The following is a 12,169-nucleotide window of genomic DNA, read 5'->3' as shown; positions in this document are numbered from 1 at the left end:
TCTTTCGGATGGCATTTACACTTTTAAATGTAAAATTTTTGCAATTTTTTGCAAAAAATCATGATGTTACCCCTTAAAAAAAATGAAAAATTTTGAAAAAAATTTTTTTTTCAGAATAAAAAAAAAGTGATAGGGAAAGTTTGTTTAGATCAAAAGCTGTAAAACCAGCATTTTCTTTTATCTCTGTGACTCTTTTTATCCATGTTATGACAAAAAATCCACCTAAAAAGTCGTACTTTGGTCATAAATTAGTCAAATTTATAAGTTTTTTCCAATATTACAAAAAAATATTAGTCCAAACATGGAATGTCATACCTCGTTAGACTCGGAAGAAAATTATCTTTCGGATGGCATTTACACTTTTAAATGTAAAATTTTTGCAATTTTTTGCAAAAAATCATGATGTTACCCCTTACAAAAAATGAAAAATTTCGAAAAAAAAATTTTTTACCAAAATCCAAAAAAAAGTGAAGAGGAATGTTAGTTTAGATCATAGAATGAAAAAAAAAGATGATAGAAAAGTAAAAGTAAAGTATCTCTATGATACTTTAGGGCTATGTAATGAAAAAAACCTTTTAATAGTGATAGTTATATTATAGAGTAAATACTATGATTTTCTGTTAAAAAATAAATAAACATTTTATAGCATCCCCATACAAAGTGATATGGAACCAGTGTGCTTTTCTTTTCGGTTGGGAAGTTGGCTCAGACTTATGGCTATCATAATACTTGCATGAATGGCAGCTCACAAATTTGCTGCCTTAAAATATTGTCTAAGTGAAAAACTTTTCGCATATGATTTATTTACTTGATAACTTCCCCACTCGGGTCGCAGCAAATTATGAAGATGGCCATCGCATCCTGGCGATTAGTAATTTGATCAGTATCTATTGATTGATGGCCAGGTGGCCGTCCGGCTGAGTCATTGTGGGAATGGAATGGATGGAGAAATCAGCTTAATAATGGATTCCATTACATAATGATCAAATTCGCAACCTGTTGGGACCGCAAAAGGAAAGCTCCCACAAGCTGTACAACATTATTCAGAATGTGTAACTTGATTTAAAGTCATGGCACTCCCACAAAGCTGACAAATTTTATTTCCGCCAAAGTCACGCACCAGGGAACTGAACTGAACTGAACTGAACTGGGCCCCACCGACCCACATTCACAACAAACATTTGGGGGCGTGGTCGGGGACTTTGGGGGGGACACTCGTTTCAGCAACATTTATACGAATTGTCTTTTGCGCGCTTCATTTCGCATAAACAAATCTCGACCGTTATGTATTTATACCGGAAACGTGCAAATATCGCCCCAGGGACTAGGCGAAGTCGAGTTCCCCAACGTTCCATATTGTCAGCATTGTTGTGGCCACCGCCACCATTGCCACCAATGCCACCTGCGTCGCTCGGATTTTTGTGCTGCTCCGCCTGCCGTCCTTCTCGCATTTTTTCCTAGGCTTTTTCATCAACTAACTACGTAGAGCTGAAAAAAATTACTTGACGTTTCCGCTGCAGTAAAAACACATGGGCAAAATACAAATAAACAAACATGAATGGCAATGAAGCAAGGCGATGCTCAAGCCGAAATCTGGATACTGTATTGTATTGCATTGTACCGACCTATTTATAAGAAATTAAGGCTTAACTGATGCTACAGAGCTCTTTCAATTCTTATAAAATACTTTTTCTAAAATAGTTATAGTTATTACCCATCCATACTGCATTTTCAACGGACTTCTTCTGGTTAGGGTATACAGTCATTCGTACTTCCGCTTTTTATAGTCTACTTTTCGGCTTTCCGCGCCTTTGTGGGCCCCCTGTGTGTGTGTGTGTTTGTGTGTGTGAGTGCGATGGGACTCTGAACGGTGGCTTAGTGCGGTTGGATGGCTGGATGGTTGGCTTGCGGCTTGGGTTGGCTTTTGTGTGCACCTATTGTCAAATTGAATTGTAATAGACACGTTTTTGCAAGAGCCAAGTGTGAGTGCCAGTCGGCCTGTGTCCATGTGTGTGTGCGAATTGGTGTGATGGTGGTTTCCGTGACACTTTATATTTACAGCTGCGCCCGCCGCTCTCGACCAGAAGCGGAACGGGATTGTGTGTCCGCCCGAGCCGAGACTTAATTTTATACAAACGAAACGTATGCGTCTTGCTTCGAGCGCATAAAAAATATTATTGCATACATTTGGCAGAAGGCCCCCACGTCGCGGCTCCTTCGCCGTTGTCCTGGCCATCGTCCTCGCATTTGCATTTTCTTATTTAAATGTCGACTTCTAAATGACGACAAATTGTTTTGACGTTGTGTCGCTTTTTGATTTTAAAAATGCGAAGAGACAACGGGTTGAAAGGCCCCATATGAGTCTGTGTGTTGGTTCGAGTATGTGTGTTGGCATAAGAATGTGTAGCTGGTGGAAAATGCTTTTTTGTGTGCGCTCCCTTAAAGGCTTAAAAGCAGTCCTGCAATGCCAGCTTGGACAAAGAAAATACTTGGGCCGAAAAAGTTTCATACAAAAATGAAATGGAATTTCCTTGAATAACAACATGCGAGTAGTATTGATTTCAACTAAATAGAACAAGAAGAAGAAAGCTTTACACTCAAAACATAATGTTTTCTTTAGGAAAATCGTAGAGCTAATAGGATTTTACATATATATTCTACAACCAATTCTTAATGAATGTATGTATAGTCAATATATTTTAAATATGTTTTCAAGGAAGCGTTTCCAACAATATAAAATTCAATTTAAGTTAATTACACTCCTTAAAAAGTAAGTAACAGATGGAAACATTTGAATAGATTTAGACCGCATTAAGCACCGAATTGATCCACAATCTATTATCAACAATATACTATGTTATTTATAAAACATGATATATTGAAATAAGCCTTGGTTTGTTTAAGCGCCAGAAATGCGATTTTAGCAACTACAGCCGTAATGAAAAATAAACAAATTGTCCATTTTAAGAGATGTGCTACATAGTTTGAATTAATTTAGATTTTAAACTGTGTTAATTTATCGCCTTTCTCCAGCAGGTTATAAAGCAATCAGCGTTGCAGAGGATTTGCCGCCTATGGCTGATTTATGTTTAATTAAATGGCCAAAGTTGTCTTGTACCCGTCGCACTTCTTTTGAGTAGCTAAGGCTCTGAGAACTTTTCCACCTGTCGCTCAGGAGAAACAATAAAAACGGTTGGCAAGAGGGGAGTGGTGGGAGCTGGACAGGCAGGAAATAAATTCAAACTTGTTTAATATGAAAATGGCGTGCAGGAGAAAAAAAAAATGTTGTTGTTATTCGTGCCCCTGTTCGCCGCAGGGATTCTTGGCCCTAAGCGATTTTTGGCCCTACACTCGGCACTCTTTCGGCCACAATTCGTACTTGCAAGTTTGATTGGAGCCGAGATGAAAATTGACAGGCGAGTCGAGCGAGACGAAAGGATATACTCCTATACACTTGGCCGCAAGTGTTGATTGTAATTATTCATTGCCAGCCGCACAGTAGTAACTCGCAGCCAATTTAAATGTTAATCAAATTAAGGTGCACCCCACCCGCTCCAATTAACCTGAAGTCCATGTGCCCTGTACCCATGCTCCTCCACACATTGGGTATATTTTCGGATTTCGATATTTTTTCCCCGTTTGCGTGCCGGGCGATTTTTTAATAATTTAATCCACTGCAATTGAGCGTCATGGCATGTATTTCAAGCCTAGACAGATTTATCGAAAACACAAACAAAGAGTACACATGCACCGGGCATGAAAGCTAAGAGTGTGGAAAAAAGGAGAGGCAAATATTTTTGCGCAAACATTGATTGGCAATCGCAGTGAATGGAGATGGGCAAGGGGTATGGGGGCTGGATGATGGGGCACTTCGCCATACTGCATGTTAACACACACACACACAGAAGCAGATATTTGTAAATATTTCCATACAAGCCATTCCGCCCACACTTCGCAATGAAGTCATGATTAACTACTATTGCACAGTGGGATCATATTGCAGTATAAATGAAAAGAGATATTTCATCTATGTACTCAATGTTTCAATAAACTATTTAAGTTCTCAATAACCAACATTAAAATCATTTTTATTACATTCTAATAATTTCATAATATTTCTACACAATATTTGGCAACAAGACCCATTGTGCGACTCACGCTTTTTGAGTGTGTGTCTTCGGCTCAATGGAAAAAGAGCGGAAAAGAAAAACAAAAGAGGTGAAAGGTGAAGTGGTGAGTAGGGAGGGGGGGGGGAGTGAAAAGTGGAAGGCAGAAGGACTTGTTTTATAAATGAAAATTCATTGAAAACTGATAGCGTGTGAAAAATAAACGAAACGAAAAGTCGGCAAAAATATGAAGTGTCACTGGTCGAATATATGAAATGACATGGTTGCGCTACTAAAAATTGTATGCCACCAGTAACTCAACAAGTATTCATTTAATCAAACTGATGAATATGTTGAGTGTATAGTGCTGTACCATATTAATACTGTGTTTACTGTAAATAAACATATATATATATATTACAAACTTGTTTTTACCCCACAGTACCCAATATAATAAAATAAAATATTATATAAATAAGTTGAAGAGTATTGAAATGCCTACAAAATGCTCACTTTTTCGCCGAACTCGCTTGATACCTCTTTTATGGGCGAATTTATGTCAACTGCTGTTTGGCAAACTTTTCATTCAGCCAAGCTTTTTATGTCATACAATTTTTCCAGTGGCAATTAGCGGCCGAAGCCAAAGCATTGCCATTCATAAACCGGATAGACACTAATTAAAACAAATTGAGGGATTTGTAACCAAAGGTGAATGAGAACTATTCACATATAGCTTAATCGAAATCGAGTCGAAAGGAAAAAACTATCTCAGATAAGGATATTGTAAAAGTGCAACAGGGTATCTGTTAGTCCAAACGCTTGACTACAGCATTCGCTCGCGTTGTTAAGTGTGCCACGAACATTTTGAAAACGATGGGCTCATAATTTAAATTTATTTATGCATTCTTCTCGCGAACCGCAATTTTGGGGGAAATAATAATTTAATTAGCCCAAATACCGACGAGGGGCCGCGAGGAGAACGACGAATATCAGAGTCCTGTGCGCAATATTTTGTATGCATATCAGAAATAGCAATTACTGCACGGCAACATTTTGCTGTCCCCAAAACCAGGTCCAACCATTATTTCGATTCCATTGCATGAAGAATGGCCACATCGTCATCCGAGTTGGTGTGTCTGTGTGGTGGAATGTGCAATGATGCTCTGGCATTAACGTTCAAAAGTCAATTAGTGGTTTTTATAAATGTGATTAAATTAAGTGACAGTGTTGTTTACTGTTTTTCGATTTTTGGCTATTAGCTGCATTTTTATTGGACTAACATTACTACGTAAATTGGCTTACATGGAGCACAGGGGCTATATTGAACTTTAATTGGGCGAGGTAAATTGGAAAATTTCCCAGCAACGGACCATTTTCACCTGGATGTGAATCACATCGGACGTTGCTCTATAGAATACAAACCCTTTCCTTTCCTTGCCAGGTAAGAGGTATATAATAGTTCGAAATATATGTTTCATTTATTTCTAAGTCAGCCCACTTGGGGCCTAAAAAAATTGCCTTAGCTTAAAGATCGTAGATCCTTACGCTGGGCGAGATATTGGTTTTAGTTTTCAACTAGCAATAATCGCAGCTCAGTTGGAACTTCATTGCTTGCGATGTTGCCACTGCACAAGGTTGGTGATGCCTCCAAATGCAAATGCTAAGCTTCTCTATGCGGAGTCTGCTAAAACCTTTTGAGAATTATATGTAGTTTTAGGCATCCGCCAAAAGACAGGACAACCCGTTTGACCAGAGTGCCACCTCCCGAATCCAGTTGCCAATCTGTCAACCCCTAAATTCAGTTGCCAATTTTCAAGGATTTGCTCGAGGTCACAGTGAACTGGAACTGGAACTTCCCAGCTATTGCATTTTTATGACCTTCGAAGGCGCTTTGCTCTGTTCGATGACGAGCATTGCCCGCATCGAGTCCGCAACTTGGAGTCCCCAGGGGACCAACATAAAAACGAATGGAATGAAAGTGGTAGTTGCAGTGAAAGGGTCAAGTGTTTGCCTGCGCCCGTCTCAGATACTTGGATTATGCGAGTTAAGCCGCTTGGCCGCAAGCCGACCAAATTGTAAGCGGCTTTAAGGCAGACATCAACCGATTGCGCCTTAAAGTTCAGAGCCACTCAGCAACATCAGCATGCCAACGGAGACGGCCGTGTCCTTCGAGTTTCGCCAACCAGAGACCAGGACGAAAATGAAAGTCGACGATTAACAAAGGACTTCGCTGGTCCCGCGAAATGGACAAGCATTGCGCTTTGTAATTTAAATGGCTCTTTTATGGTGGCGGCCATAAAATGTACAAATAAGGGTTAATTATGTCCCGGCAGTTGACGCCAAGCATGCCAACATAAGATGCCCAAATTTGTGGGGTGCAATTGGGTCACGGGAATGTAAATAAATGCGAGCTTAAACGAATTTTATGCTTTTCTACGCTCACTGAATATATATGTATGTATTTTCTTTATAAGCTTTAAGTTTTTTAACCCATTTATACACTATTGGGTGATAGATTCAAATCCCGCGTACGTGCTCTACAAATTTGAATCTGTGAAAAGAGCAGAAAGTCCCTCATTAAATGGGGCTTATGGCATGAACTGCCTGCAAATCAGTTAACGCACCACTTTCTCGGCTTCTGGCGAAAGTGACAGGCCAACCAGCTTATTAACCCTTGTCAGCAACGCCCCCTCCGGCAACAAATCGCTAAACGGATGTTGGCCCTGTATACACGGCGAGCAACAACTTCAACATGGCCAACAAAAGCTCCTTTTTTTACCAGAAAAAAAACAGAAAATAATGGGAGGGGGTGCGAAAAAGACGCCGTAAAAAGCAGACTCACTCGATTGCCTGATCGACGAACCGGAAACAATTGACTCGATTACCCGGCAAACAAAAACAACTTGCCAACATAAACATGACATACCAATAAAAGCAACAAAAAAAGGACAACGAAACAGAAACCACACACACACACACATACATTGTGGCAAGTGCAAAGAGTGCGTGTGAATGGATGTCGAATGGTCGAGGGGGAGGGATGGATGGACTCGGGTTAAATGTGGGTCGACCTCTGTTTAGTTTTCCGGAGTCCTTTCCACTAGATTTTCGCCAATCGGTCTAAGGACTTTTTTGACAGGGTTTTCTGCTCGCTTTCATTTCATTTGATTTGATTTGAATAAATGTGTGTTCGACTCCTCTTCTTTTATTTGATTTCGTTGGTCGAATTGTTTACGCTACTGCGAATCCTCAAACCACATTGTACTATTTGTGTTATTGTTATTTATGCCACAATTCTCACTTTTTTTCGAGCTTGGCAAAACGTTTCTAAAAAAACCACAAACTGTTTTAAACTGTCTGTGTATTTTTTATTGCGGGTTAAATATTAATTGGTATTTATGGACCAGCATGCATTTTGCATACATATGTTTACAAGGCGATTTGTGTTCTTGTCATGTTTCTCGCAAATCAAGTTAAACAAATTGTTTTAGATTAAAAAAAATGTAAACGTATACATACGCATATGGTAAGTGTTAGGCTTTATCACTTACTGCTGTTTAATTAAAATAACATTGCAAATAAAATGAAGTTTAATAGCATTGATTTTGGCCCCTGAATTGTAACTTTTGATTGCCAAACTAAGTTAATTCATGTAGTTCAGATACTGTTGTTGAAAAGCGCCATCTTTGTAGTTCAATGTATATTTTTTATTTGTTTTATTACCTTACTATCCCTTAGTTCTAAGAAATTAACAAGTTTCGTATGTAGAGCTTTTAAAGGATCCATTTTAAAATATCCTTATCCTAATCTTAATCGTATTTCACTGAATGTTCGCAAGCCTTTTTACTCCCCTACTTTTCAATTCGCCTGGTCTTTTTTTTCTTTTTCGCACTGGAAGCACTTGTAATTTGCTCCAGCGATGAGTAACCCGTCGAAGTTGAATCCCGACTTTGGCGATAGGTGTGCAGCGGTTTTCTAGTCAACCAGAATCGAATTACAAAGTAAAACTCTGCCTTCAGTGCCAGCATGGGTGGAATCTAACAAGAAGATTTCATTAAAAGGGAATTATCATCCTGGAAGTGGGGGCATCCTACCTTCTCCTTCACCGAAATGCGCTGGACGTGCCACAAAAACTCGGCGACACCGATCACGAGTCCCACGACCACGCCGACGATCAGCACCACGAACAGTCCACCCACCGAATCCATGTCGAACTGGCCATCATCGATGGTCGGGACATTCGAGTCGCAGGTGCTCTCATTGCTGTTGAACCACTTGTTTCGCAGCTTGAAGAGCTCACCCCTCTCGCTGAGCCTCAAGATTCCCACGCTGAGATTGGACCGAAAGTCGGCGTCTGTTTGGAAAAGTTCGAGGAAAACTAGATGAGAACGTTCATTAAACGGAGTAACTTACTCAACGGCACTGCAATGCCATAGTGCTTCTCGCCAAAACTTTCACCGATCTGGGTTAGCTCGCAATTGCGTTGCACGTAATACTGCAGATTGGTGGTCTCCATTAGGAAGGCATAGGTACCCTTGCTCAGCTTCACCCGATCCACGCCCTCCTCGTTGTTCTTGGTGAAGGCATCCGGCTTGAAGGACAACATCTTGTTCCATGCCATCCGGTTGTCGGTGTCGTTCGATTCGGAGAAGTACACCGAAGTTGCCCCGCCACGAATAGTGCCAAATTGCACCTTATTTTGGTCCACCAGATCGTGCAGGGAGCCAATATCACCAGCAATCTTAGACGAGGTTATAAAGGCGGCCAACTTGGCTATGTATGTCTGGGAGATTAGCAGGGCAAAGATCCACCAGAAGGCGGTCAGCAAACGCATTGGAAGGCCCCTAAACGGAAAGGTACGTTTGGATTAATGCAAATCCTACTAGTTAGTATAAGCTAGAAGTCGAAGATCTTTCACTTGCCTGGGCAATAGATCGCAACCTTGATTAAGCATTGAGCCCAACACTAGCCACAAGGCGTTGCTCAGATGCCAGATATTCTGCCGCTCCATTTCGCGATTCACATTCTCCACCGGCTGATCCCATTCATACTGATCAATGCGACCGGTGAAGATCAAGGCAAAGGCCGTGATCATCATCGCAATCATGACGAATAGCCATACCTCGGCATTATACGGATTAAGGAAAGCATATATATCCGCCTTTGGTGGAGGCTCCTTGTACGACAGAATACTTATGCCCAGCTGCATGAAGGGTACAGTGAAGTCTACCACCGAACGACGCGCCTGGGTTATGGTCAAGTCACAGATTCCAATTTGAGCATTCTATGATAAAACAAAAGAGATTTAACAAATAAATATTTTAAGATATCCGATCTTAAAGTATCTTAAAGTATCTTACATTATCAATCAATTGCCTGATTATGCCATCCCATTCATCTGTATTCGCATCGTAACTGCCATATTTGTTATCCCTAACTGGTTCAAAGTTGAAATCGAATTTGCACTCTTGGGCCAACATGTATATCAAATCCACGGCATAGCCCTCAAAACGTTCATTGCCCTCGTAATGGACTCCTTCGGGTTCCTCACTAATAATAATGAATAATAATAAAATAAGATATAAGATATTTTCCCAACTAACCGCCAGCTGAAGTACGGTTTGCCCACTCGAGTGGCCACTGTGTATCTGATGGGCTTCTGGGAGAAATCCTCTTTGTTCTGAAGTCTCTTCTGTTTAAGGGCTTGAGTCGAGTTCTCTCTCAGTTTTTCAAAGTCCACAAGCTGAAACTCCTTATTCCATATGTGAGTTACGCGATCAATTATGGGGTTGTAAACTTCAAGATTAAAATCTTCTCGCTGGCCATCAGCATTTATCTGTAGCCTTTGTGTTTTAAATGGAGGTTTCACCATCTTTGGGGTAATCTGAAAACGAAGTACCTTAGAACATGTCCGTTTACTTTTCCGTATAAATCAAACAACTTGCCTGCTTCATTTGCTCCACCAGACGCGGTCCTGGCTGCCAGAAGCCACGTCCGCAGCTAAAATTAGGTATGTAGAATCCTGGACGCTGACTTATTTCCAAGAGAGCATTGTAGAACAGCACAATGGAATCATACACGAGCTGTGATCCCAGTGAGGAAAACTATTGTATACCAAGGAAAAATTACATAAGCACAGCATATTTCAAGTTGGATTCTTCGATTTTACCCTGGTATCCACACTGTTGTCAAACACATCTATTTCATCATGAACTGGCGGAGGCACATAGGTTCGTATCCTGACAGCTGCCACGGCGACGGTGAAATCCCGGGAGTAGAATCCATCAATGCCGCTCAGATGTGTATCCAAGTTGGTTAGAAATAAATGCTGTTGATTTAGAAAGTAATCAAACTTAGTACGTGGTTTTAAGATACAAAACTGCTTTTTAGTACTCACATTAAATGAACCAGTCATATTATATCCAATCGAGGCATTGATTACGTCCACCAAAATGTCGGATGGACAGTCCAGAAGGACAAATTTTTCACGAGCGTTGTTGATGCGCTTCCACAGTATCCTGTAGTCATCCCCTCGTTCGAATTCCTGCATCTTGATACCAGCTTTGTGGAGCTGTTTCCATGCTAGGATGTGCTGCAAGCGAATAAGGTCTATGTGCGAAAGGATGTGTTAGGATCTACTAAGGAATTGAAAGTTAGAGGTAAAGCATAAAAACTTAAATAAATTATTGTAAATGTTATATGTAATCATATCACAATACATACGGGAACTCCTCTCGTAGGCTATGGTAAAGGACTTCCAGTCGAAGGTCTTGCTGGCCAAGATGTCCGAGAAGGCGGCGGACAGGAAGAGCTCCATTGGAGCCACATTGACGGTAAGTTGGTGGTTCATACGCTCCCTGTTCGACTGCTGGGGATGCCAATCGAATTGCAGATGCGGTATACCCGTCATATTGCACAGTACCTCGACGATGTCTATGGTTAGAGGGGGAGAAGGAGAACGAATGTGGGGGTGTTTATTTTTGTTTAGAATGATCGGGGGAACTACCGGAACGCACAACGAAAGTGGCGATCAAAACACAGAGAGCACAACGCAAACAAAAAACGCGTCGATTTTTCTTGGCTCTTCTCCAAATGGTCCCCAACCACCGGACGCTTTATTTACTGCAAAAATATTTGGATCCAACGTTGGGCAGCCCAATTTTATGACCGAATTGTGTGAGTGTGTTTTTTTGGGTATTTTGAAGAATCATTAACGAGGTTGACGAGCCTTTAGAAGATCTCCTCGCTGCTCTTTCTCTATCGCCGTTCTCTTTAATGGATTTTGTATACGCGCGTATATGCAGCTAGACAATTTATTTTATGACGCCGAACCATATGATTCGTTTTAAAAATAATATATCCCAGAGGGTATGGTATACGTAGGAAAATGAAACTTACCGCTGTTTGTCTTTGAACTTGGTCCGAAAATAGCAGCCACCCCACTTCCAATCAAATCGCAAGCTAAAGCAGTAAGATTTATAGGATTAATTGTGCACCACTTCCGTACTTCCGTCAGTACTCACAAATATCCTGCAGAACAATGCTGTCGTCGACGGTCACATAGCGCTTGATTGCATCCAGTTTGAGAGCGGGATTTATTGCATTCACTTCCTCGAGTGCCGCACTAAAGGCATCGGCCAACTTCATTTCCGTGTCGAAGAAAATGGCTCCTAAACGAAATCAGTTTGTACATTTTGAACATACACTTAAGTTATCAACCAACCGATTTTGATCACTAAGGTGTCTTCATTGGCGCCGCTGGCAATTGCTAGTGCCAGAAGAACCAGGAACTGTAGACCGTGCATTACTACAACTTTAAAAAGAGCACCAGAACAATAGATCCACTATTAACGCACTAAAAAGTATATATTTTTTAACGCGCAGCGAAATAATTCCCAGCCAGAAATCGGCCAGATCCGGGCAACGCTCCACGAGCACTGACAATCACAAAAAATGTGTATATTTTTTAAACCTCCGCCACGAGCGATCTCTGCGAGACTTACTACGTCATGGAGAACAGCAGCCATTGTGGATGGATTCCATGCTCGGCGAGAAGAGCAATC

The 12,169-nt window shown here is 40.9% G+C and overlaps 1 protein-coding gene, 1 long non-coding RNA gene and 1 other non-coding gene across 3 annotated transcripts; 1 reads left to right on the top strand and 2 right to left on the bottom strand.

Moving 5' to 3' along the window:
• Positions 1–5,595: 5,595 nt before the first annotated feature.
• snRNA:U4:25F (small nuclear RNA U4 at 25F) lies at positions 5,596–5,743 on the bottom strand. Its single transcript, NR_001620.1, has one exon. It is a non-coding gene; the product is annotated as a small nuclear RNA U4 at 25F (small nuclear RNA).
• Positions 5,607–6,551, top strand: lncRNA:CR44794 (long non-coding RNA:CR44794). Its single transcript, NR_124092.1, has one exon. It is a non-coding gene; the product is annotated as a long non-coding RNA:CR44794 (long non-coding RNA).
• A 1,308-nt stretch (positions 6,552–7,859) lies between these two features.
• On the bottom strand, positions 7,860–12,020 carry GluRIIB (Glutamate receptor IIB). The gene is made up of 13 exons (NM_078761.3): positions 11,830–12,020; positions 11,630–11,776; positions 11,505–11,567; positions 10,830–11,039; positions 10,504–10,715; positions 10,276–10,434; positions 10,052–10,210; positions 9,710–9,990; positions 9,467–9,656; positions 9,029–9,390; positions 8,520–8,950; positions 8,201–8,460; positions 7,860–8,143 (listed from the first exon to the last, which is right to left on the bottom strand). Exons 1-13 carry the CDS (start codon positions 11,909–11,911, stop codon positions 7,958–7,960), a joined length of 2,742 nt encoding a protein of 913 aa, NP_523485.3. The 5' UTR covers positions 11,912–12,020; the 3' UTR covers positions 7,860–7,957.
• Positions 12,021–12,169: the final 149 nt, after the last annotated feature.

Source organism: Drosophila melanogaster, chromosome 2L (assembly GCF_000001215.4).
Source record: "Drosophila melanogaster chromosome 2L".
Lineage (NCBI taxonomy): Eukaryota > Metazoa > Arthropoda > Insecta > Diptera > Drosophilidae > Drosophila > Drosophila melanogaster.
Note: the sequence above shows the minus strand (reverse complement) of the source record. Positions and strands in the feature narration are given on the sequence as shown.